The sequence below is a fragment of the Micropterus salmoides genome, unplaced genomic scaffold (assembly GCF_014851395.1).
Source record: "Micropterus salmoides isolate LMB-PRFRI ecotype aquatic unplaced genomic scaffold, ASM1485139v1 Ms_hic_scaffold_2, whole genome shotgun sequence".
In the NCBI taxonomy this organism is placed as follows: domain Eukaryota; kingdom Metazoa; phylum Chordata; class Actinopteri; order Centrarchiformes; family Centrarchidae; genus Micropterus; species Micropterus salmoides.
In genome coordinates, this window is record NW_024041150.1 from 33,018,280 (window position 1) to 33,045,033 (window position 26,754).

The 26,754-nt window shown below is 48.1% G+C and overlaps 1 protein-coding gene across 3 annotated transcripts in view; it reads left to right on the plus strand.

Moving 5' to 3' along the window:
- LOC119912167 (mucin-17-like) overlaps nucleotides 1-26,754 on the plus strand; it is a 51,755-nt gene that overhangs the window by 16,536 nt on the left and 8,465 nt on the right. For 2 of the 3 annotated variants that reach the window (XM_038731203.1, XM_038731204.1), the window contains exons 8-10: nucleotides 16,824-16,918; nucleotides 17,091-17,114; nucleotides 18,698-26,750. In XM_038731203.1, coding sequence (XP_038587131.1) covers nucleotides 16,824-16,918; nucleotides 17,091-17,114; nucleotides 18,698-26,750 — 8,172 coding nt within the window. The remainder of the gene's footprint in view (nucleotides 1-16,823; nucleotides 16,919-17,090; nucleotides 17,115-18,697; nucleotides 26,751-26,754) is intronic. The other variant, XM_038731205.1, reaches the window with a different exon arrangement.

A 26,754-nucleotide genomic window follows, 5' to 3' on the forward strand; every position in this document is an offset into this window, starting at 1 on the left:
TCAGAAGAGACACCTTTTGTGCTGTTGTCAGCCACAGTAGCTGTCCTATGCTCTTTAGGGGGCAGTGGTAGACTGGACAGTTGGTTGCAATTCACAACCCTCACCACTAGATGTCACTAAATCTTACACACTGAACCTTTAAGGTTTGATTGGACATGTTTTCCATTTTCCCATGATCATCTGTTTCGATGTCTGCGAAGATTCTCAGTCATTTAGGACATGTTATGCTGTTTGGAAGGCACAAAGTGGTCACACTATATGTTGATTTGATTTGTCACTTTCTCTGCTACTTCCTGCTTTCTTACAGTGCTTTGCTGCTTGCTCTTGGCTCTGCTTGCATTCTTTTGCTTAAACTCCCTTTTTTTCTGCTAGAAATCAGCAGCTCTTGGATACTTTTAAAACACTGGAACTGTCAGATAAAGTTGATCTCAGTGCTACATGAGTGTGAACTATCAATAGCACTAGCCTGTACTGCAGTGACTGGAGTTATAGCTAATGCTAATTAGCAACAAGATGCCCCCCTTCTCCACGGACGACTTCTACAAACTTCTACAGAAAATTGCAGTGCTGGAAACCAAGATCCACAGGTTAGAAGTGAATGTGGAAGTGAATGGACTATGTGGGAATGACACCACTTTACTGTGGACCCAAAACAGTGGACAAGAGCATGCTAACACACGGTTAATTAGCAACAACAAGACTCCCAAGAAGCAGGAGGCCTGTGTACTGGGTAATAAATCTGAAAGTGGGAGTCCTCCATGGAACGCTCTTGGTGCAAAGCCTAAGAGTAAATACAGTGCCTTGCGAAAGTATTCGGCCCCCTTGAACTTTTCGACCTTTTGCCACATTTCAGGCTTCAAACATAAAGATATAAAACTGTAATTTTTTGTGAAGAATCAACAACAAGTGGGACACAATTGTGAAGTGGAACGAAATTTATTGGATATTTCAAACCTTTTTAACAAATAAAAAACTGAAAAATTGGGCGTGCAAAATTATTCAGCCCCTTTACTTTCAGTGCAGCAAACTCTCTCCAGAACTTCAGTGAGGATCTCTGAATGATCCGATGTTGACCTAAATGACTAATGATGATAAATAGAATCCACCTGTGTAAAATCAAGTCTCCGTATAAATGCACCTGCTCTGTGATAGTCTCAGACGTCCGTTTAAAGCGCAGAGAGCATCATGAAGAACAAGGAACAAACCAGGCAGGTCCGAGATACTGTTGTGGAGAAGTTTAAAGCCGGATTTGGATACAAAAAGATTTCCCAGGCTTTAAACATCCCAAGGAGCACTGTGCAAGCGATAATATTGAAATGGAAGGAGTATCAGACCACTGCAAATCTACGAAGACCCGGCCGTCCCTCTAAACTTTCAGCTCATACAAGGAGCAGACTGATCAGAGATGCAGCCAAGAGGCCCATGATCACTCTGGATGAACTGCAGAGATCTACAGCTGAGGTGGGAGACTCTGTCCATAGGACAACAATCAGTCGTATACTGCACAAATCTGGCCTTTATGGAAGAGTGGCAAAAAGAAAGCCATTTCTTAAAGATATCCATAAAAAGTCTTGTTTAAAGTTTGCCACAAGCCACCTGGGAGACACACCAAACATGTGGAAGAAGGTGCTCTGGTCAGATGAAACCAAAATCGAACTTTTTGGCAACAATGCAAAACGTTATGTTTGGCGTAAAAGCAACACAGCTCATCACCCTGAACACACCATCCCCACTGTCAAACATGGTGGTGGCAGCATCATGGTTTGGGCCTGATTTTCTTCAGCAGGGACAGGGAAGATGGTTAAAATTGATGGGAAGATGGATGGAGCCAAATACAGGACCATTCTGGAAGAAAATCTGATGGAGTCTGCAAAAGACCTGAGACTGGGACGGAGATTTGTCTTCCAACAAGACAATGATCCAAATATAAAGCAAAATCTACACTGGAATGGTTCACAAATAAACATATCCAGGTGTTAGAATGGCCAAGTCAAAGTCCAGACCTGAATCCAATCAAGAATCTGTGGAAAGAACTGAAAACTGCTATTCACAAACGCTCTCCATCCAACCTCACTGAGCTCGAGCTGTTTTGCAAGGAGGAATGGGCAAAAATTTCAGTCTCTCGATGTGCAAAACTGATAGAGACGTACCCCAAGCGACTTACAGCTGTAATCGCAGCAAAAGGTGGTGCTACAAAGTATTAACTTAAGTGGGCTGAATAATTTTGCACGCCCAATTTTTCAGTTTTTTAATGGGAAATGGGAGGATGAGTAACAGGCAGAACCCAGCGCTCTGAGATTTGTGATGCGACTGGCTGGCCTGCATTATCATCCAGGCACAGCGCCTCTTCAACCCCTGTTCTTAGTAGGACACAGCCGTGGACAACTGCGAAAGGGAGAGTTAGCAACAAACCTCCCCAACAACTAAGTGTGCAACAGCAGAACAGATTTTCACCACTATTGCAGGACCCTGGATCTCCGTGTGATGACCTGGATAACATCCCGTCCTCACACAGAAGGGTAAGGACTGAGAGTACATCAGAAAGTAAAAGGCTGCAAGGAAAGATAACGACTGGGCCTCAAACTCTGATTGTGGGTGACTGCTGTAAATGATGTAAGAAGCATGTGCAGTAAGAACACCAAAACACTCTTTCAACACGCTTTCCGAAGGGTACGGTGTCTGACTTGGCAGAAAGAATCCTGCATATCGTGGCTGAACATCCTTCTGTGAAAAACATCATACTGCACATCAGGACCAATGATGTTGTGAAGCAACAGTCTGAAATGTTGAAAGAGGATTTTAATAATCTGTTGAACACAGTCAGCTCTTTGAATGCTGAGGTGTTTATCAGTGGCCCTATACTGCCAATCCGAAGAGGAGCTGAGAGATTCAGCAGATTGATGGCATTGAACACATGGCTCTCAATGGCATGTACTGTCCATTCAGTGTATTTCATCGAAAACCTTTACTTTCTGTGGGACCGCAGACATGTTTTTAAGGCAGATGGACTTTGCCTTAACAAGTCAGGAGTAAAATTGTTCAGCTCCAACCTGTTTTACTTTCTGCGTCACTCATCTGTTCCCTCTGCCAAGGACAAGAGACAAGAGGAATCAAAACAAGAAGAAGACATAACACAACACGCCAGAAACCTTGAAGGAGAGCCACCTCAGCCCCTCTGATCACCCCCCCAATCCCCATCCAGGTCACCCTTATCTCCAGACACCCTTTCTCCCCTCTCCCCCCTGTCGGACTTCACTAATCACATGGAAGACCTGGTTAGAGCTGGGACCAAATTTACTCCCCGCAACTTCCCTCGCTCCACTCCCATTTTCTCTACCATAAACCCCTCTCACCGTCCACCTCCACCACTGGTTCTAAGTCCTCCAGTTTTGACACATGTGTCACAAATACAGCGCCCAACCCGTCCTCCCACTCCACAATGGCGAAAAAGCCCAATAAGCTCTGTCTGATATGTGCTGGGTCCAGGCTACATGGAAAATAGCACTCATGACTCTTCCCAGGACAAGCCAGTGCCCAGTGTGCTGGTAGTCTTCTGCATCCCTGTCTTGACAGGTAACAGAAAAAGCATGGTGAATGTGTTAAGAAAAAGGAAGCATTCACTATATCCTGCAAATTTAGTATTAATTCCTCGTCAGCCGCAGCCTGTCGAAAAAAGTGGGCCAGATAATGTTTTTAACACACTAAAATTAGCTTTGTTAAGCGTTAGGTCTCACAATCTTAATTTCATGTTTTTAACTGAAACTTGGTTGGACCAAGATAACAGTGCAGCTGTCCTTATCGAGTCTACCCCTCCCAACTTCAGTTTTATGAGTGAAGCTAGAGTGCATAAGAGAGGAGGTGGAGTTGCCATTTTGTTTAATGACTCCCTCCAATGCAAAAAAGAAGTCTTATGGGAATTTTGCTTCTTTTGAATATGTTGCTCTTCAGCTGAATTCCTCTTCTCGAGCTATTTTATAAATATCTACAGGCCCCCTAAATACTGTGCAAACTTTTTTTGATGACTTTGGTGAACTGCTGTCTATAATCTGTTTTGACTGTGTGGTTATTGTTGGTGATTTTAACATCCATGTTGACAACACCCAGGGACAGAGGGACTAAAGAACTGTGTTGTGTTCTTGATAATTATGGACTGACCCAACATGTGACAGAGCTCACACACAATAAGGGGCACACTTTGGACTTGGTCATCTCCAAGGGTCTGGACATTTCCAAGGTTGTGGTGACTGATGTTGCTCTCTCTGATCATTCCTGTGTTTTCTTTGAGAGCGCTATCTGTGTGCACACAAATGTACAAACAGAGGTAATCACAAAATGGCATATCACTGAAAACACTAGTGAAAAATTTATTGAGGCTTTCTCCTCGACACCTGCCCTCTCACAGGTCTCATTGAATGAGCTTGTAGATAATTTCAGTTCTAAAATTACAAATGTGATTGATGCCATTGCACCAGCCAAGGTGAAGGTGGTCTCTGGTAAGAGAAGATCTCCATGGAGAAATGCCACTCTGGTTAGAACAAAAAAAAGAGAGTGTCGAAAAGCTGAACGCAGGTGGCGGAAGACAAATCTCCAGGTTCATTATGACATCTATAAAGAGAGACTTTGCATTTATAATTTAGAACTGAGAAATGCAAGGCGGTCCTTCTTCTCTGACATCAAAAACACTAATAATGCACATGCCCTGTTTGCTACTGTCGACAAGCTAACCAACCCTCCTGTGTCTGTAGCCTCTGACCTTCTATCCACCAGGGCCTGCAATGAATTTGCATCCTTATTCACAGACAGAATTCAATTCAATTCAATTTTATTTATATAGCGCCAAATCACAACAACAGTTATCTCACAGCGCTTTTCATAAAAGAGCAGGTCTAGACCACACTCTATGATGTTATTTACAGAAGCCCAACAGTTCCCACCAAGAGCAAGCACTAGGCGACAGAGGCAAGGAAAAACTTCCTTTTAAGAGGCAGAAACCTCAAGCAGAACCATGGCTCAGGGTGGGCGGCCATCTGCCTCGACCGGTTGGGGGTGAAGGAGAGAGAGGGAGAGACACAGCGAGAGAGAGAGAGGGCGAGAGAGAGAGAGAGGGCAAGAGAGGAACAGAGAGAAAAAGAGAGGAATGGAAGGAGAGAGAGGGGAGGGAGACACCCTACACAATATACACACACAGAGGTACAGACAGTAAAGGTGATGTTGCTATAGACTAAATGAAAAATGGTATAGATATGTATAGTAGTGATTATAAAATTATTATTATAATTAACAATAGGACTAGTAACAATAGTTGTTATAGCAGAGGGTGTCGAGCAGGAACACGGGGGCAGCAGGTGACCCGCAGCCACAGATCCAGACTCCACAGCTCCAGAACCAGAAACACCGGCAGGAAGTGATAGGAGGAGAGAGGAGAGGGACGAAAAAGCACAAGACTACCGGAAAGGGGAGGAGTTGTGTTAGTAACATGCAATAATGGGATGAGGTTGCATACAGAGGGAGAGAAAGTAGAGGAGAGAGGAGCTCAGTGCATCATAGGAAATCCCGCGGCAGTCTAGGCCTATAGCTGCATACCTAAGGGATGGTTCAGGACTCACTTGAGCCAGCCCTAACTATAAGCTTGTGGAGATGGTGTCTGCCTCCTGAACCCAAACTGGAACCTGGTTCCACAGGAGAGGAGCTTGATAGCTGAACGCTCTGGCTCCTAGTCTACTTTTGGAGACTCTAGGAACCACAAGTAACCCTGCATTCTGGGAGCGCAGTGCTCTGGTGGGATAGTAAGGTACTATGAGTTCTTTAAGATAAGATGTTGCCTGACCATTAAGAGGTTTGTAGGTAAGAAGAATGATTTTAAATTCTATTCTGGATTTTACTGGAAGCCAATGCAGAGAAGCTAAGATAGGAGAAATGTGATCTCTTTTCCTGGTTCCTGTCAGAACACGTGCTGCAGCATTCTTAATCAGCTGAAGAGTCTTAATGGACTTTCCTGAGCAGCCTGATAATAAGGAATTGCAGTAATCCAGCCTAGAAGTAACAAATGCATGGACTAGTTTTTCTGCATCATTTTTAGACAGAATGTTCCTGATTTTCACAATATTACGTAGGTGAAAAAAGGCGGTCCTTGAAATTTGCTTAATGTGAGACTCAAACGACATGTCCTGATCAAAGATAACTCCAAGATTCCTCACAGTGGTGCTGGAGGCCAGGGCGATGCTATATCTTTAGATAATGCGTCACGGAGGTGCTTAGGCCCTAGAACAATAACTTCTGAGTTTAACATTAGAAAATTACAGGTCATCCAGGTTTTAACATCCTGAAGGCACATTTGAAGTTTAGCTAACTGATGAGTTTCATCTGGCTTGATCGATAGATATAACTGAGTATCATCTGCATAACAATGAAGGTTTATGGAATATTTCCTGATAATATTGCCTAAAGGAAGTGTGTGTGTATATATATATATATATATATATATATATATATATATATATATATATATATAAAGTGAAGAGGATTGGTCCGAGGACAGATCCTTGTGGAACTCCATGACTAACTTTGGCATGCATGGAGGACTCATCGTTAACATGTACAAACTGAAATTGATCTGATAAATAGGACTTAAACCAGCTTAGAGCGGTTCCTTTAATGCCAATGAAATGTTCCAGTCTCTGTAATAGGATCTGATGGTCAATGGTATCAAATGCAGCACTAAGATCTAATAAAACCAGTACAGAGACAAGTCCTTTGTCTGATGCAATAAGGAGGTCAGTAGTAATTTTCACCAGTGCTGTGCTGTGCTATGATGAGCTCTAAATCCTGACTGAAAATCAAATCCTCAAATAAACTATTGCTCTGTAGAAAGTCACAGCTGTTTAGCAACTGCTTTCTCCAGGACCTTAGAGAGAAATGGAAGGTTAGATGTAGGTCTATAGTTGTTACGTTCAGTGGTGGTTATGGCAGAGTTGAGCAAGTTGGAGGACCCAAACGCAGGACACGTAGGCTAGCAGGTAAAGTTCAGATGGTTTATTCCAAGCAACAAAAAGTGAGCACACCTTCAAACTGAGTGGCTGATGACAAAGTCCAGAAACATAAAAGCTGTCCAAACAGAAACAGAAATCAGAAAAACAGAAAACGGTGCAGGGAAACACGACAAGTAGGCAGACAACGAGGGATCATAACGCACATAGAAAGTAATGAACCGACAAAGACAAGACAGAAACACCAAGTATATACACACACACACACACACACACACACACACACACACACACACACACACGCACACGGAGTAACGAGCAGGGCGGGAGCAACACAGACCGAGATCAGGGTTAATGAGGGACAGGCAGGCAGGCAGAGAGAGAGGCAGAGAAAGGAGAGAGAGCGACACACAGGCAGAGAGAGAGAAAGGGAAACAAGGACAGACATGCAGAATGATCACTGGGGTAACAGACAAGACAAGGTTACTGAATACTAGACAAGCAGACATGGGGCAGAGAGAATAACCAATAAGACAGAAACACACATGTACAATGAACAAGAACTCAAAGGAGAACACAGAGCTAAAGTACAAAGGAGACTAGACCCAAAATAACGTAGACAAGGAACCTGAAGTAAATACTAAAACAAGAACCAAGGTGCAGGAAGAAGAACTAAGATGAGAGACAAGACTACCCTAAAACATGGAGATAAGACTAAGGACTAAGACAGACCATAATGAGAAAATACAGAAGAACAGTGTTAAGGAAAACACTAAACATGAACTAAAGCACAGGACCAAGTAATAAAATGAGCGATAAGACAGTTACAAAGAAAACGTCTCGGGTTACGTATGTAACCCTGGTTCCCCGAGAAGGGGAACGAGAGACTGCGTCGGTTACGACACTATGGGAACGCCTCTAGGCGAAGCAGGTCTGAACGTGAATGAAATCACTCCAATCCTATTGGCTTGTTGCTCGAACGGTAAGGTGTGACGGAATAACCGGAGGAGTATAAAGCACACCTGTACACACTCATCATTAGCTTAAACTATGAAGCAGGCGCTTCAGGCGGGGAGAGAGGTGCGGCGGGCCGAGGCAGTGTCTCGTTCCCCTTCTCGGGGAACCAGGGTTACATACGTAACCCGAGACGTTCCCCTTCGAGGGAACTCGAACTGCGTCGGTTACGACACTATGGGAACGAGATACCCACTAAACCGTGCCAAAAACCCCGCCTGCCCCTGTGTGCAATAAAGTGGCACGACTAAGAGGAGAGCGCACGAGTGCCAGGTGCCGAAGGAAGGTCAAGACTGTAAAACCAAATGAATGTGTGCGGAGTGGCCCAGCCAGCCGCTAAACAACATCCTGCAAGAGGCCCCGGAAAGGAGGGCTCGAGAGGCCGCCTTGCCTCTGGTAGAATGAGCCCTCACAGCCACAGGTGAAGGCAAACCGCGCACCTGATAGGCCAGGGAAATAGTCTGAACAATCCAGTTGCTAATAGTATGTTTGGATGCAGGGAGCCCGGCCCTGGGAGACCCAAAACACACTAGCAGCTGGTCAGCCTTCCTCCAACGGGAGGACCTCAGAGTGTAAATACTCAGTGCTCTGACAGGGCAGAGCAGATGAAGTCTCCCGTCCTCCGCCGTCACATGAGGTGGAGGATGAAATGCCTGCAGCACTGTGGACCCTGCCGCACAAGAAGGCACTTTAGGGATGTATCCTGAACGAGGGTGCAGGATAGCCCTAATATTCCCCGGGGCGAACTCCAGGCTTTGCGGGGAAACCGAAAGCGCTTGGAGCTCCCCCACCCTCCTCAGAGAGGTGATAGCAAGGAGAAAGGCCATCTTGAGGGTCAAGTGCTTAGCCTCAGCTGACTCCAGGGGTTTGAAGGGGGCCTCAGCCAATGCCCCAAGAACCACTGCCAGATCCCAAGTGGGAACCTTGGACCGAGTCGCAGGTCTCATCCTCCGGGCACCACGGAGGAAACGTACAACCAACGAAAGTTTCCCCAAGAACCCCTCCCTCAGAGGGGTGTGGAAAGATGAAACAGCTGCCACGTACACCTTGAGGGTGGAAGGGGAAAGACCAGCAGAGAACCGGTCCTGGAGGAACTCAAGTACCTGAACCACCGGGCAGGTAACAGGGTCCACCGACCGCTCCCTACACCAAGTGGAGAAAACACTCCACTTCAGGCCGTACATCCTCCGTGTTGACGGGGCCCTGGAGCTCAGGAGGGTCTCGACTGCTCCGGCTGTTAGACCCGCCTCTAGGTACTGTGCCCCCTCAGGGGCCAGACCCACAGTCGCCGTATGGCGGGGCAAGGGTGAAGAACCCGGCCCTGCGCCTGGGACAGCAGGTCTCTCCTCAGAGGGACCCGCCCCGGCGGGCCGTCCAGGAGCGACATGATGTCCGAGAACCACACCCGGGTCGGCCAGAACGGGGCTACGAGCAGTAGGCCGACATAGTCCTGGCGGACCCCCTCCAGAACCCCGGGAGCAGAGCGACTGGGAGAAAAGCGTACAGACGTAGCCTCGGCCACGAATGTACCATGGCGTCCAGACCCAACGGGGCTGGAGGAACGAGAGAAACCATAGCGGGCAGTGCGTAGTCTCTTGAGACGCAAACAGATCCACGTCTATGGGGCCGAACTCTTCGCACAAGAGCTCCACCACTTCGGGGTGAAGTCTCCATTCCCCGGGCCTCAGCCCCTGCCTCAACAGCAGGTCTGCTCCCTGATTCTGCGTCCCCGGGAGATACATCGCCCTGAGCGATAGTAACCTCTGCTGGGACCACAGGAGGATCTGACGCACCAGTCTGTCCAGAGGGCGCGAGCGCAGACCGCCCTGGTGATTCAGATAGGCCACCACCGCTGTGTTGTTCTCCTCGGAACGAACCAGGACGTGGTGGCCTTGGAGATCGGGCAGGAAACTTCTTAGAGCCTGGAACACCGCCAACATCTCGAGACAGTTGATATGCCACTCGGATCGATGCACCTGCCAGGATCCCCTTGCAACGCGGCCGTCCATGACCGCGCCCCAGCCCGTGAGGGAGGCGTCTGTCGAAATAACCAGCCGGCGACAAGACCCTCCCAGCACGGGCCCCTGGGACAGGAACCAAGTTTCCTTCCAAACTGATAGGGAACGAAGACACTTGCGCGTAACCCAAACCAGACGGAGAGGATTCCCCTCGGGGAAAAACCCTTGTTCCTTAGCCACCACTGCAGGGGTCTCATGTGCAGCAGTCCAGATGGTATTACGCTGGACGCAGCCGCCAGGAGACCCAACACTCGTTGAAAGTGTTCCATAGTGATGGCGTGGCCTAACTTCACCCCTTTCACGGCAGCCAATATGGTGTCAACACGTGCCGGAGACAATTGTGCCCGCATCGTTGTCGAATCCCATGCAACCCCTAGGAACGTAGCCCGTAGGGTGGGCGCCAGCACGCTCTTCTTTGCGTTGAGCCTCAGCCCTAAACGCCGCAGACGAGCCAGAACGACATCTCGATGCCGAACCGCCAACTCTCGAGACTGGGCTAGGATGAGCCAGTCGTCGATGAAGTTGAAATCCGGATGCCCCGGAGCCTCAGCGGGGCCAGTGCTGCATCCATACACTTGGTGAATGTGCGAGGGGAAAGTGCCAGGCCGAATGGAAGAACCCGATACTGGTAAGCCACACCCCCGAAAGCAAACCTCAGGAACTTCCTGTGAGAAGGACGGATGGAGACCTGGAAATAGGCGTCCTTTAGATCTATCGTGACGGACCAATCCTCAGATTGGATGTGCGTCACGGTGGCGGGGATGATGAGCATCTTTAACCTGAATCTCCTCAGAGACCGGTTAGAACCCGCAGATCCAAAATAGGGCACGCAGCCCTCCGTCCTTCTTGGGGACTATGAAGTACCGGCTGTAGAACCGGCGTCTCTGTCTGGGGGGGGAGACACGTTCCACGGCCCCTTTCCTCAGCAGAGTACAAACTTCCTGTCCCAACACCGGACCTTGCTCCGGGCGGACCACAGTCCAAACCACCCCCTCTCTTCTATTGAATTTGGAGGGCGGGTTTTGAACTGTAGTCGATACCCATCTATGGCAGTGCGCAGGACCCGCGGAGAAATGTTCGTCAGGCTCCGCCAAGTGTCTGCAAAGTCTGCCAACGGAACCAGCCCCTCGGGGCTGGTGGTCGGTGTCTCGTGTGATCTTCTGGTGGACCCCTGAAGCCCCAGAACGGCAGGGGGGGAGCCGCTGAAGATCCACGGTGAGTGAGTCGGGATGCCGTCCGCCTGCAGACCCTCGGGGCAGGCAGTACGGCGCGGACTCGATGGTGGCAGGTGCGTCCTGAACGTGTAAACGGCGGGATAACATCACCTGTTGCCACGGCGGAGAGGACCTCGGTCGGCCTCCGGGGGGGGCGGGAGGGGAGAAAGACTCCCCTACCCCGGTCTTCCCTGAGCTCCGTCGGGACTGGATGACGGTCCTCAGATCGCGTCTCTCAGACGGCTGAGGGAGCCGGCTTCTCCAGGGAGGACGCAAGTCGAGGGGAGAGATAGCTCGCAAGCTCATCCTCCACCCGAGGCATCCTCCCATAACCACGGTCCCTAACCCCTATCACATCACATTACTGTAGTTCAGTGATCGGGGTGTGGAAAGCCATGTAGAGAAGGGTCTGCCCCATGATTACTCAGTTCATCATGTAAATCAGGAAAGAATGGCAGAGACCGGCGTGGAGGTGGTGTGTGGTGCTTAAGAAACCTTTCATCAAGCTACCACTAGCCTGTGGTGTCTGCTCCTCCCGTGGCCAGTTGATGTTGAGCTTAGCCACGGCTCTAGTCACCACCTCCAGCAGCACGTCATAGTCGGGCGCGGCCAGATGACGCCGCCCCGACACCCGGAAGTCATCGTCCACTGCGCTGAGCACGTCCGCCTCCTCGGAGTCGGATTGCTGCAGCGTCTCCGGATCCAAACCGCGAGCGGGAGAAGCCGAGAACGGGCTCCCGAACGAGGAATGGAAGCGTCGGAGCCAGCGGATGAAGGTCGGGAAAAAGCCTCAGCCGTCCCGAAATCCTCCGACAGATCACGCTGTGAACCCATGAGTGAAGCCGCCGGGCCGCCTCAGCGGCCGCAGGGCCCGCGCCACGCGGAAAACACATCCGGCCATCCTCGGAAAGAGAGCCATGCTGTAACTCAGTACCCGCACGGAAAGGGCTTCGCAACGGGCGCAGGCAGCCCCCTCGAGAGCTGCCCGTGCGTGCTCCATCCCCAAACATGAGACACACATCTCATGAGAATCTCCATCCGTGATGTACTGAGGGCAAGAAAAAACACACCTTCTGTACATCTGGTTGCCGGACATGCTGGTAGACTTCTTCTTCAGGTAAGACACACTGCTTGTAGGATTGGAGCTTTCTTCAAACAACATACAGAGCGCCTGCTGAATAGAAAAAAGCTAATGATGAGTGTGTACAGGTGTGCTTTATACTCCTCCGGTTATTCCGTCACACTTTACCGTTCGATCAACAAGCCAATAGGATTGGAGTGATTTCATTCACGTTCAGACCTGCTTCGCCTAGAGGCGTTCCCATAGTGTCGTAACCGACGCAGTTCGAGTTCCCTCGAAGGGGAACCTTAAAGCGAGTGAGCCAAAATAAACTAGACTACAAAACTCCAAACCCTGACAATATCAAATAAACACAGGTAAAATAACAGCACAAAACCAAATCCTAACAGTACCCACCTCTCAAAGGACGTCCCCAGACGTACTTAAACAAAACCCATCCCCCAAAACAAAGTCCAAAAAACCCCAGCCAGGGTGGGCGGAGGGAGGACAGGAGGAGGGCCAGAGTCCATGAAAACAAAACAAACACACAGTCCAGGAAAGCAGGGGCAAAAACAGCGGGTGGCCTGGGAGAGTGAGGATATCAGGCGGGCGGCCTGAAGGCAGAGCAAAGGGGGACCAGAAGGGGTCAGGTGGGTGGCCCGAAGGAAGGGCAAAGGGAGAGCAGGGACCAAATAGTTCAGGAGGTCGTCCCGGAGGACGAACCAACAGTCAACAGGCAAGGAGGCAACAGAGTTCGGAAGGTCGTCTGAGCTGGCTAGGGGGACAAGACAGTTCAGGAGGTCATCCCGGTGGGCGACTCATGAGGCCGGCCAAATGAAGGGGGCAAAACTGTTCGGGAGGTCGTCCCGGAGGGCGACCCAGACGGCCATGCAGAGCAGAGGGAAAACAGAATTCAGGAGGTCGCTCTAACAGGCCGGGGAGATCAGGGAAGCAACAACGTTCAGGTGGCCGTCCCGGAGTACGGCCCTGGAGGCCGGACAGTTCAGGTGGACGGCAGGAAGGCCAACAAAGAGGCTGGAAACCCACTGGAGGACAAGCGGGGGACCGGCAAGGTGGCGAATCCTCCCCGAAGGCCAGCGGCGAAGGCGAGACCTCTCTGGAGGCCTCAGCAGGGGTTGCAGATGACGGAAGGGACCCACCAGAGGCTTCTCCAAAGGTCGGGCCTCCAAAGGCGTAGGGAGCCTGGGGTCTCCCGTGGCAGAGCAGGGCCGAGGACCACGGCCGAGACAGCTGGGCCGAGGACCACGGCCGAGACAGCTGGAGTCGGTCTGACCACCGACTGGACAGCTGGGCTGCTGACCATATTGTTATTGTTATTGTTATTGTTTTTGGAGCCAGGGAGGAACGACTGAAAGTCAGTGCTCGAGATCAAGCCAGAAATCTTGGTGTAGTCATGGACTCAGACCTGAATTTGAGGAGCCACATTAAGACAATTACAAAGTCAGCATACTATCGCCTGAAGAATACGTATATCACGGATTAAAGGACTTATGTCTCAGCAAGACCTGGAAAAACTTCGACTCGTAGTCGACTCGACTACTGTAACAGTGTCCTTACAGGGCTCCCTAAAAAATCCATCAGGCAGCTGCTCGAGTCCTCACTAAGACCAAAAAGGTGGATCACATCACTCCAGTTCTGAGGTCTTTACATTGGCTTCCTGTATGTCAAAGAATTGATTTCAAAATCCTGCTGTTAGTTTATGAAGCTCTAAATGGTTTAGGGCCAAAATACATTTCTGATCTTCTGCTTCGTTATGAACCATCCAGACCTCTCAGGTCGTCTGGGGCAGGTTTGCTTTCTGTCCCCAGAGTCAAATCTAAACAAGGAGAAGCAGCGTTCAGTTATTATGATCCGTATATCTGGAACAAACTCCCAGATAACTGCAGGTCTGCTGAAACTGTCAGTTCTTTTAAATTAAGACTGAAGACTTTCCTTTTTACCATTGCTTTTAATTAAATATTTAACTAGTAGATTGATAACTTGCACTGCACTGTAACATTTACTGTATTGTTTTCTTTTTCTTTGTTTTTAGCTTTTTACCATTGCTTTTAATTATATATTTTACACTGCACTGTAACTTTGTGTGTGTGTATTTTTTCAATTTCCCTGTTGCTTTTATGTTTTATGTAAAGCACTTTGAATTACCTTGTTGTTGAAATGTGCTATACAAATAAACTTGCCTTGCCTTTGTATTTTATTAATTGATAAATATAATCTATTAACATTTCTATTTTTGAAAGCATTCTGACTTTACAGCATTTTTCAACACCGGCTTAAAACTTTTGCACAGTACTGTATATTTTACTGCAACTAGCGGTCCTCTAGTTCAGTGGTTCTCAAAGTGGGGTCCGGGGATCCCCAGGGGTCCTTGAGGGAGTTCCAGGGGGTCCCCAGCAAAAAGGGGAATACTTTATTTTTGTTATAGTTCCATCCACAGTGACATAATGTCTGACTATTTTGGTCATGGGCTTCATACACTATCTGTAATAAAACATCTAAAAAGCAAAAATCCTATCAGATGGGGGACTCTGGGACATTATCTTATCCATGGTCTAATTTGTGTTAGTTCAGTAGTCCCTGATGTGAAAAAGTTTGTTTTAAGTGTTACTATAACTATAATGTCATTGAATCTTAAAGCATTAAATATCTTTCAAAAAAGGGCTAAGAAGGTATTAAATTGCCTTACATATGTTATGTATCTATAAACTAAAAGTGGGATTGTGCTGCAGAAGGCTGTTCAATACTTTCACAATAATGTTTGCAGCGAAGAAGAACATCTGGTCGTCCTGTGTCACAACCAGGTTCAGGGACAGAGACACCACTGAGTTGTCAATTGTCACAGAGATGTCGTAGGATAGACCCTCCCTAGAAGAGCAGCTTGGTCTTGCAGTGGTTAAGCTTCAGGTGGTCAGCTTTGAGACATACACTGAGAGTCACCTGGGTTTCAGACTGAGACAGAAAAAGTCGAGTGTCATCTGCTGTGGTAGGGAAAGCCATGTGAGTGAATTACAGTAAAGTGACTTGGTGTAAAGACAAAAGAGGAGGGGACCCAGAACAGAACACTGAGGGACCCCAGTAGTGCGGCTGCAAGGGAACAGGCAGCATTTAATACCTGAGACTCTCAGTCCTTGGAGAGTGGAGGAGAAAGAGGCTAATCTAGCAGGGTGAAGTTCCTCTGTGACGGCGAGGAGGTCAATCTAATGCAATCTAATGTTCGCGAATTTAATCCACGCTTTCCTCGCGGGGGTTTTATCGCTGAACAACTGCTGAGTGTTCACACACAACGCGATAACGCGAATAAACATAACTTGCCATTACAACAGCTGTATGAACCCAAAGTAAATATGTTGCTGTGATTTAAGTGCAATAAATGCATTAAACTGATGGCGAAATAACTACGAATATGATGCAGATTTGTTAAACATATGAATTCATGTTTTGTCAGGTCTGTCAACAACTTCTAAAATGATTATTTTCTGAATGGAGTTCGGATTGATCAGGGCTATGCTATACTAACTTGGTCACAGTAAAGTGTGATAGCTGAAATAAAGTTACATACACATGTTTTCTGAACTCACCAGGTAGTTCAACCTCCTCACTTTCTTTTCTTACAGCAATGTCCAGTTTTGTCCGGTTTTAATATAAATGTGAAGTAGTAGTCCAACGATGTGCCAAACGACGCTAATGACACTGGAACAGGATGTGCGCGGAATCTAGCTGAGAAGCTTGAGTGAAGATAAATCAACGTTGTAATCTCAAAAACTAATTTAATAAAAGCAGTTTAGTCCGAGCTCCTGCCACGAGCAAACGGCGTAGTTGTCAGAGCCAGTCCAACCACGGGTGTTTATTTGTCCAAAAGCTGTAGCGCTGCTCCCTGCTCCTCTCCCCCAAGTTTAGCAGCTCTCCGCCGGCCAGCAGATTTTTATCGCCTGCACTGCCTGGCCCTCTCCACACAACGCTATGAAGTCATCTGTGACATACAGACATTCTCAACGCTGATAGCTTCATGCGACTTTCTCGCTTGAGTTGAAGATATTCAACTTACGCAAATTCCTTTGCGTTGCATTCGCTTCGCCTTCACATCGCTGGCGCCGCCTGACAGGAAATCGCAGCTCTACGCCTCTTTGCATTGACTTTATATGTAAACTCACCGCCCCGAATGTACGCTCCGCTTTTGGTCTGAAAGCACCATCAATTGAGTGGCCTGCCTTGGATACAGACAGGTTGAAGTTAAGTGAAAACAGCAAGCCAAGGTGTTTTAAAAGGAAGTGAAAGAAGACAGTCTGTGCATTAGTAAGTCTGTAAGTCTTTACATCAGAAGGGTTTCTTTAAAAGAGTGTCCACTCTGTATTTAGCATCAATGAAAGACATTGGCCTGCAACTAATGATTATTTTTGGTTAATTGTGTAATTGTCTTGTCTAAACAATATCAGGACATATGAAAAGTACTTGCATCTATCCCTCACTACTGTCTTTTCACTCATTGTCCATGACTGTTGTTTTACCTCAGATCTGCATTGAGATGGCTGACTCCAGCAGTGTAACGCAGACGGTGGAAAAATACAACACTTTCTCCCCAGATTCTGCTCAAAGGCGCACAGTTTGGTATGCATGTGCTTTTAAAACGTGAGGGGTATAAAATGGAATAGAATTAGTTTTATAATGACTCTGTCATTATGAAAGCAGGTAGCCTGTTTAAGTATTGATGTATTTTTTATTTCTTAAGTCCCCATCCTCACACCTAAACTGACCAACTTCTTCTTTTTTCTCTCTCCAGGAGTAAAGTTCATAGTTTTGAGACGTGAGTATACCACTCTGTAATTGATTCTTCTCCGTTCAAGAGAGACATAAAATGTTTAAGCATGACAATAATTATTGTGATGAGTGCAATTTTTATACGATGCCTGGGGATAACTTGTGGCTCTAGGTCACGTTTCAATGATAGATTTATGTATACATCTTCGAGTCCAGAGGTGACTCATGAAAACACTATGATTTTTAGAGCTCCATTTTCAGTCAATTAAACGATAAGCAGAAAATGTATCTAAAACTATGTTTTTAATCAGATAATAAATGCCAAAGACATTCTCAGGTTGCAGCTTCTCCAATGTGAGGACACATTTTGAATTATTCAGTCCCTCCAGGATTTTGTGGGCCTTTTAAGTGATTGTTGCAGTCTAAAATGCCTTATTTCGTGACAACTTCTCTAAAAAATTGCAATGAAATTGTGGGATTACATGAAAACTTCATGGTAGATTTTATTTAACTTTATAATTATAGTTGATTCATTAAACAGTCCCTGTAGGATTTTGTGGATCTAACCCTAACCCTGCACATATAAACCAGCTTACCTTGATTTTTTCAGCACTTGTTATTGACAGGGATGCAACATCCTGTGTGACATTGATTTTTCTTGTCTGACTTCCTCCATGCGTTTCTGCCAGTCTTTGTGTCGATCATGATTTCCTTAATGTTCAACCACAATACTGCATGTTTTGCAAAACAGTTTACCTCCGCTTCGGTAAAAAAGATGGATACTGTTTTTCATGGTCGTCCTTCTCTTGTCAGCAAATGTGAGACATTGGTATCACAAATGTCTAATGCGACTTGTAAACAAGGAAATAACAAGCTGATGTATGAAAATGTAAGTCTTCTAACTTACTATCAAAGGTAGAGGAAGAGGAAAGTGTCATAATACAGGAACTTAAGGACTCAAAGGCAGACTCGGAACAGTTTGAGGCGGTAACAAAGGGTTTTATTGAAAAGTGCAACGGAAGATTGGGTGGTAGGTTCCAACAGGGCAGAATGGAGAACACAGAGGAGAGGAGTTTGTCCAGGCAAGATGTGAGCAGAGCGGGGTGTGGCGTTCAGCAGAGTTCCCAGAGGTAGTGTGATCGTGGGCACAGAGAAAAACAGGTTAATCCAGGGAGACACAGAAATTACAAGGAATCTTACTGGAGTAGATCGTTGGCCTTGATGCATGTACCACATGTGGTTAACTGACGATCTGGCAAAGAATGTGAGGAGGACTGGGGTTGAAATACTGCAGGAGCTTGATTAGTGGAATGAGGACCAGGTGCGCCGCTGGAGCCAGAGAGTGTAGCCACGCCCAGACAAACACAGACAGGGAGGACAGACAGAAAACACAGGGAAGGGGGGAACAAAAGAACACAAGGTAGTGGGGAGATTCTGCAGTACCACAACAGAAAGTGAGGGGTTTTGAAATACAAACACTGAACACTTTTTTTTATTAACCATAATATAACTGAACATTTAACTGGGACACTGGATGAGAACTAACAAAGTATAGCTATATTCAGCCAGTTTGTGAGAAAAACCCTGCTGTCATTTGTTACTGACAGTCCTTTTCTGCTTTAATTTTAGTGTGAGGAACCTAAAACATCATCTACAAGATTCTAGTGAGATCAGTATAAACTTTGAACCGGATACCTTCATAGTCGAAGCCAAGTCCCCAGCTGTGAAATGCCAAAATCAGCCTCATCCCTCTTTTGAACTTTTGGTAACTGGGTCACAAGCTGCTCTTCAAACCAGTGGACCTGATGGATCAACCATTTCTGAGCCCATCACGGCAGGATCAAGTGCTAACCCCACAAATAATGGAGCAAAGGAAGACAAAGGAGCAAAGGAGGAACCAGGAACAGAGATTGGCATGGACTCGACTTTTTGTCCCAAGCAAATGGAAAATAAAGATGCAAAGGGGGAAGAAGGATCACTAACAACTTCAGTCTCCTCTGCTGATGCTAGCTTCTCCTCTGCAGTCAGCAGTGGAAACACAGTCCCTGCTGTTGCAAGTCCTGCCCGTCCCTCAACTTTGCATATGCCAGAAGAAGCTGCTCTTCAAATCAGTGGTCTGGATGCATCCCCCATTTCTGAGTCCATCATAGCAGGACCAAGTGCTACGGCTGCAGGTGACGCAGCAATGCATGAGGACAGTAAGAGACCAGGAATTGAGATTGTCATAGACGCCACTGTTTGTCCCGAGGAAAATGAACATATAAAGAGGCAAGAGGGGTCACTAAAAACTTCAGTCTCCTCTCCTGATGTGAGCTCTACCTCTGCAGTCAGCAGTGGAAACACAGTCCCTGCCTTTGCCAGTCCTGCCCACCTCTCAACAATGCACATGCCAGAAGAAGCTGCTGTTCAAATCAGTGGCCCCGATGGATTCGCCATTTCTGAGCCCATTGCAGCAGGGCCAAGTGGTACAGCCACAGGTGATGCAGCAATGAAGAAGGACGGTGAGAAACTAGGAACTCAGATCGCCATGGACACCACTGTTTGTCCTGTGGCAAATGACGATGTAAAGGGGCAAGAGGGGTCACTAACAACTTCAGTCTTCAATGCAGATGCAGCCTCTACCTCTGCAGTCAGCAGTGGAAACACAGTCCCTGCTGCTTCCAGTCCTGCCCACCCCTTAACATTGCTCATGCCAGAACAAGCTGTTCTTCAAACCAGTGGCCCTGATGGATCCATAATTTCTGAGCCAATCACAGCAGGACTAAGTGCTACGGCCGCAGGTGACGCAGCAGTGGAAGGGGACGGTGAGAAACCAGGAACTGAGATTGTCATGGACTCCAGTGTTTGTCCCGAGGCCAATGAAGATGTAAAGGGAAAAAAAGGGTCACTTACAACTTCAGTCTCCTCTACTGATGCAACCTCTTCCTTTGCAGTGAGCAGTGGAAACGCAGTCCCTGTTATTTACAGCCCTGCTCATCCCTACACATCGCTCATTCCAGAACAAGCTGCTCTTCAAATCAGTGGCCCTGATGTTTCCACAATTTCTGAGCCCATCGCAGCAGGACCAAGTGGTATGGCCACAGGTGATGCAGCAATGGAGAAGGACAATAAGAAACTAGGAACTGAGATCACCATGGACTCCACTGTTTGTCCTGTGGCAAATGAAGATGTAAAGGGTAAAGACGGGTTACTTAGCGCTTCCGTCTTCTCTGCTGATGCAACCTCTTCTTCTGCAGTCACCAGTGGAAACACAGTCCCTGCTGCTTCCAGCCCTGCACTCTCAGCTGCATCACTCATGCTAGAACATGCTGCTCTTCAAACCAGTGGCCCTGATGTATCCACAATTTCTGAGCCCATCGCAGCAGGACCAAGTGGTGCGGCCACAGGTGACGCAGCAATGGAGGAAGACGTTGAAAAACCAGGAAATGAAATCCACATGGACTCCGCTGTTTGTCCCAGACAACTGGCAAATGAACATATGAAGGGGCAAGAGGGGTCACTAACAACTTCAGTCTTCTTTGCTGATGTGACCTCTACCTCAGCAGTCAGCAGTGGAAACACAGTCCCTGCTTTTGCAAGTCCTGCCCGCCCCTCAACTTTGCATATGCCAGAAGAAGCTGCTCTTCAAATCAGTGGTCTGGATGCATCCCCCATTTCTGAGTCCATTATAGCAGGACCAAGTGCTACGGCTGCAGGTGACGCAGCAATGCATGAGGACAGTAAGAGACCAGGAATTGAGATTGTCATAGACGCCACTGTTTGTCCCGAGGAAAATGAACATGTAAAGAGGCAAGAGGGGTCACTAAAAACTTCAGTCTGCAGTGGAAACACAGTCCCTGCCTTTGCCAGTCCTGCCCACCTCTCAACAATACACATGCCAGAAGAAGCTGCTGTTCAAATCAGTGGCCCCGATGGATTCGCCATTTCTGAGCCCATTGCAGCAGGACCAAGTGGTACGGCCACAGGTGACGCAGCAATGGAGAAGGACGGTGAGAAACTAGGAACTGAGATCACCATGGATGCCACTGTTTGTCCCGAGGAAAATGATGATGCAAAGGGGGAAGAGGGGTTATTAACAACTTCAGTCTCCTCTGCTGATGTGACCTCTACCTCTGCAGTCACCAGTGGAAACACAGTCTGTGCTACTTCCAGCCCTACCAACCACTCCACATTGCTCATGCCAGAACCAGCTGTTCTTCAAACCAGTGGCCCTGATGGATCCATAATTTCTGAGCCAATCACAGCAGGACCAAGTGCTACGGCCGCAGGTGACGCAGCAGAAGGGGACAGTGAGAAACCAGGAACTGAGATTGTCATGTACTCCAGTGTTTGTCCCGAGGCCAATGAAGATGTAAAGGGAAAAAAAGGGTCACTTACAACTTCAGTCTCCTCTACTGATGCAACCTCTTCCTTTGCAGTGAGCAGTGGAAACACAGTCCCTGTTATTTACAGCCCTACTCACCCCTACACATCGCTGATTCCAGAACAAGCTGCTCTTCAAATCAGTGGCCCTGATGTATCCACAATTTCTGAGCCCATCGCAGCAGGACCAAGTGGTATGTCCACAGGTGACGCAGCAATGGAGAAGGACGGTGAGAAACTAGGAATTGTGATCACCATGGACGCCACTGTTTGTCCCGAGGAAAATGACCATGCAAAGGGAGAAGAGGGGTTATTAACAACTTCAATCTCCTTTGCTGATGTGACCTCTACCTCAGCAGTCAGCAGTGGAAACACAGTCCCTGCTGTTGCCAGGCCTGGCCACCCCTCAACAATGCGCATGCCAGAAGAAGCTGCTCTTCAAAACAGTGGCCCTGATGGCTCCACCATTTCTGAGCCCATCACAGCAGGACCAAGTGCTATGGTCGCAGGTAACGCAACAATGGATAGGGACAGTGAGAAACCAGGAACTGAGATCGTCATGGATGCCACTGTTTGTCCCGAGGCCAATGAAGATGTAAAGGGGGAAGAGGGATCACTTACAGCTTCAGTGTCCTCTACTGATGCAAATTCTTCCTTTGCAGTGAGCAGTGGAAACACAGTCCCTGCTACTTCCAGCCCTGCTCACCACTACACATCGCTCATTCCAGAACAAGCTGCTCTTCGAATCAGTGGCCCTGATGTTTCCACAATTTCTGAGCCCATCGCAGCAGGACCAAGTGGTATGGCCACAGGTGATGCAGCAATGGAGAAGGACAATAAGAAACTAGGAACTGAGATCACCATGGACTCCACTGTTTGTCCTGTGGCAAATGAAGATGTAAAGGGTAAAGACGGGTTACTTAGCGCTTCCGTCTTCTCTGCTGATGCAACCTCTTCTTCTGCAGTCACCAGTGGAAACACAGTCCCTGCTGCTTCCAGCCCTGCACTCTCAGCTGCATCACTCATGCTAGAACATGCTGCTCTTCAAACCAGTGGCCCTGATGTATCCACAATTTCTGAGCCCATCGCAGCAGGACCAAGTGGTGCGGCCACAGGTGACGCAGCAATGGAGGAAGACGTTGAAAAACCAGGAAATGAAATCCACATGGACTCCGCTGTTTGTCCCAGACAACTGGCAAATGAACATATGAAGGGGCAAGAGGGGTCACTAACAACTTCAGTCTTCTTTGCTGATGTGACCTCTACCTCAGCAGTCAGCAGTGGAAACACAGTCCCTGCTTTTGCAAGTCCTGCCCGCCCCTCAACTTTGCATATGCCAGAAGAAGCTGCTCTTCAAATCAGTGGTCTGGATGCATCCCCCATTTCTGAGTCCATTATAGCAGGACCAAGTGCTACGGCTGCAGGTGACGCAGCAATGCATGAGGACAGTAAGAGACCAGGAATTGAGATTGTCATAGACGCCACTGTTTGTCCCGAGGAAAATGAACATGTAAAGGGGCAAGAGGGGTCACTAAAAACTTCAGTCTGCAGTGGAAACACAGTCCCTGCCTTTGCCAGTCCTGCCCACCTCTCAACAATACACATGCTAGAACATGCTGCTCTTCAAACCAGTGGCCCTGATGTATCCACAATTTCTGAGCCCATCGCAGCAGGACCAAGTGGTGCGGCCACAGGTGACGCAGCAATGGAGGAAGACGTTGAAAAACCAGGAAATGAAATCCACATGGACTCCGCTGTTTGTCCCAGACAACTGGCAAATGAACATATGAAGGGGCAAGAGGGGTCACTAACAACTTCAGTCTTCTTTGCTGATGTGACCTCTACCTCAGCAGTCAGCAGTGGAAACACAGTCCCTGCTTTTGCAAGTCCTGCCCGCCCCTCAACTTTGCATATGCCAGAAGAAGCTGCTCTTCAAATCAGTGGTCTGGATGCATCCCCCATTTCTGAGTCCATTATAGCAGGACCAAGTGCTACGGCTGCAGGTGACGCAGCAATGCATGAGGACAGTAAGAGACCAGGAATTGAGATTGTCATAGACGCCACTGTTTGTCCCGAGGAAAATGAACATGTAAAGAGGCAAGAGGGGTCACTAAAAACTTCAGTCTGCAGTGGAAACACAGTCCCTGCCTTTGCCAGTCCTGCCCACCTCTCAACAATACACATGCCAGAAGAAGCTGCTGTTCAAATCAGTGGCCCCGATGGATTCGCCATTTCTGAGCCCATTGCAGCAGGACCAAGGGGTACGGCCACAGGTGACGCAGCAATGGAGAAGGACGGTGAGAAACTAGGAACTGAGATCACCATGGATGCCACTGTTTGTCCCGAGGAAAATGATGATGCAAAGGGGGAAGAGGGGTTATTAACAACTTCAGTCTCCTCTGCTGATGTGACCTCTACCTCTGCAGTCACCAGTGGAAACACAGTCTGTGCTACTTCCAGCCCTACCAACCACTCCACATTGCTCATGCCAGAACCAGCTGTTCTTCAAACCAGTGGCCCTGATGGATCCATAATTTCTGAGCCAATCACAGCAGGACCAAGTGCTACGGCCGCAGGTGACGCAGCAGAAGGGGACGGTGAGAAACCAGGAACTGAGATTGTCATGTACTCCAGTGTTTGTCCCGAGGCCAATGAAGATGTAAAGGGAAAAAAAGGGTCACTTACAACTTCAGTCTCCTCTACTGATGCAACCTCTTCCTTTGCAGTGAGCAGTGGAAACACAGTCCCTGTTATTTACAGCCCTGCTCACCCCTACACATCGCTGATTCCAGAACAAGCTGCTCTTCAAATCAGTGGCCCTGATGTATCCACAATTTCTGAGCCCATCGCAGCAGGACCAAGTGGTATGGCCACAGGTGATGCAGCAATGGAGAAGGACGGTGAGAAACTAGGAATTGTGATCACCATGGACGCCACTGTTTGTCCCGAGGAAAATGACCATGCAAAGGGGGAAGAGGGGTTATTAACAACTTCAGTCTCCTTTGCTGATGTGACCTCTACCTCAGCAGTCAGCAGTGGAAACACAGTCCCTGCTGTTGCCAGGCCTGGCCACCCCTCAACAATGCGCATGCCAGAAGAAGCTGCTCTTCAAAACAGTGGCCCTGATGGCTCCACCATTTCTGAGCCCATCACAGCAGGACCAAGTGCTATGGTCGCAGGTAACGCAGCAATGGATAGGGACAGTGAGAAACCAGGAACTGAGATCGTCATGGATGCTACTGTTTGGCCCGAGGCCAATGAAGATGTAAAGGGGGAAGAGGGATCACTTACAGCTTCAGTGTCCTCTACTGATGCAAATTCTTCCTTTGCAGTGAGCAGTGGAAACACAGTCCCTGCTACTTCCAGCCCTACCAACCACTCCACATTGCTCATGCCAGAAGAAGCTGCTCTTCAAACCAGTGGCCCAGATAGATCCACAATTTCTGAGCCCATCGCAGCAGGACCAAGGGCTATAGCCACAGGGGACCCAGCAATGGAGAAGGACGGTGAGAATCTAGGAATTGTGATCACCATGGACGCCACTTTTTGTCCCGAGGAAAATGACCATGCAAAGGGGGAAGAGGGGTTATTAACAACTTCAGTCTCCTCTGCTAATGTGACCTCTACCTCTGCAGTCAGTGATGGAAAAACAGTCCCTGCTGCTTCCAGCCCTGCAGTCTCAGCTGCATCATTCATGCTAGAACATGCTACTCTTCAAGTCAGTGGTCTGAATGCATCCACAATTTCTGAGCCCATCGCAGCAGGACCAAGTGGTACGGCCACAGGTGACGCAGAAATGGAGGAAGACTGTGAAAAACCGGGAAATGAAATCCACATGGACTCCGCTGTTTGTCCCAGACAACTGGCAAATGAAGATATGAAGGGGCAAGAGGGGTCACTAACAACTTCAGTCTCCTTTGCTGATGTGACCTCTACCTCAGCAGTCAGCAGTGGAAACACAGTCCCTGCTGTTGCCAGGCCTGGCCACCCCTCAACAATGCACATGCCAGAAGAAGCTGCTCTTCAAAACATTGGCCCTGATGGCTCCACCATTTCTGAGCCCATCACAGCAGGACCAAGTGCTATGGTCGCAGGTAACGCAGCAATGGATAGGGACAGTGAGAAACCAGGAACTGAGATCGTCATGGATGCCACTGTTTGTGTCGAGGCCAATGAAGATGTAAAGGGGGAAGAGGGATCACTTACAGCTTCAGTGTCCTCTACTGATGCAAATTCTTCCTTTGCAGTGAGCAGTGGAAACACAGTCCCTGCTACTTCCAGCCCTACCAACCACTCCACATTGCTCATGCCAGAAGAAGCTGCTCTTCAAACCAGTGACCCAGATAGATCCACAATTTCTGAGCCCATTGCAGCAGGACCAAGGGCTATAGCCACAGGGGACCCAGCAATGGAGAAGGACGGTGAGAAACTAGGAACTGAGATCACCATGGACGCTACTGTTTGTCCTGAGGAAAATGAACATGTAAAGGGGGAAGAGGGGTTATTTACAACTTCAGGCCTCTTTGCTGAGGCCGACTCTTCCTTTGCAGACAGTGGTGGAAACACAGTCCCTGCTACTTCCAGTCCTGCACTCTCAGTTGCATCACTCATGCTAGAACATGCTGCTCTTCAAACCAGTGATTTATCTGCAATTCCTGAGCTCCATGCAGCAGGGCCAAGTGGTACGGCTGCAAGTGAGGCAGCAATGGAGGAGGACAGTGAGAAACCAGGAACTGGGATCTTCATGGACTCCACTGTTAGTTCTGATGCTAATAAAGATGTAAAGGGGAAAGAGGGGTCACCAACAACTTTAGTCTCCTCTCCTGATGTGACCTCTACCTGTGCAGTCAGCAGCAAAAACGCACTCCCTTCTGCTTCCTGCCCTTTCCCCTCTGTCGCATTGCACACACCAGAAGAAGCTATTCTTCAAAACAGTGGCCCTGATGGATCCACCATTTCTGAGCCCATTGCAGCCGGACCAAGTGCTACGGCCGCAAGTCATGCAGCAATGGAGGAGGATGGTGACAAACTAGGAACTGAGATTGCCATTGATGCCACTATTTGTCCCAAAGCAAATGTAAATGTAAAGGGGCAAGAGGGGTCAACTTCAGTCTCCTCTGCTGATGTGACCTCTATATCTGCAGTCAGTGGTGGAAACACAGTCACTCTCACTCACCCACTCTCAGCCAATGTACTTGTGCATGAAGAAACCTTTGAAGACCTTCCTCAGATTAACATGGTCATTTTTCAGGCAATCAAAGCGGCAGTTCACCAGCACAGACTCAACCGTGGGAGCATGTCCCAGAGAGAGAAGGGGGAGGTGA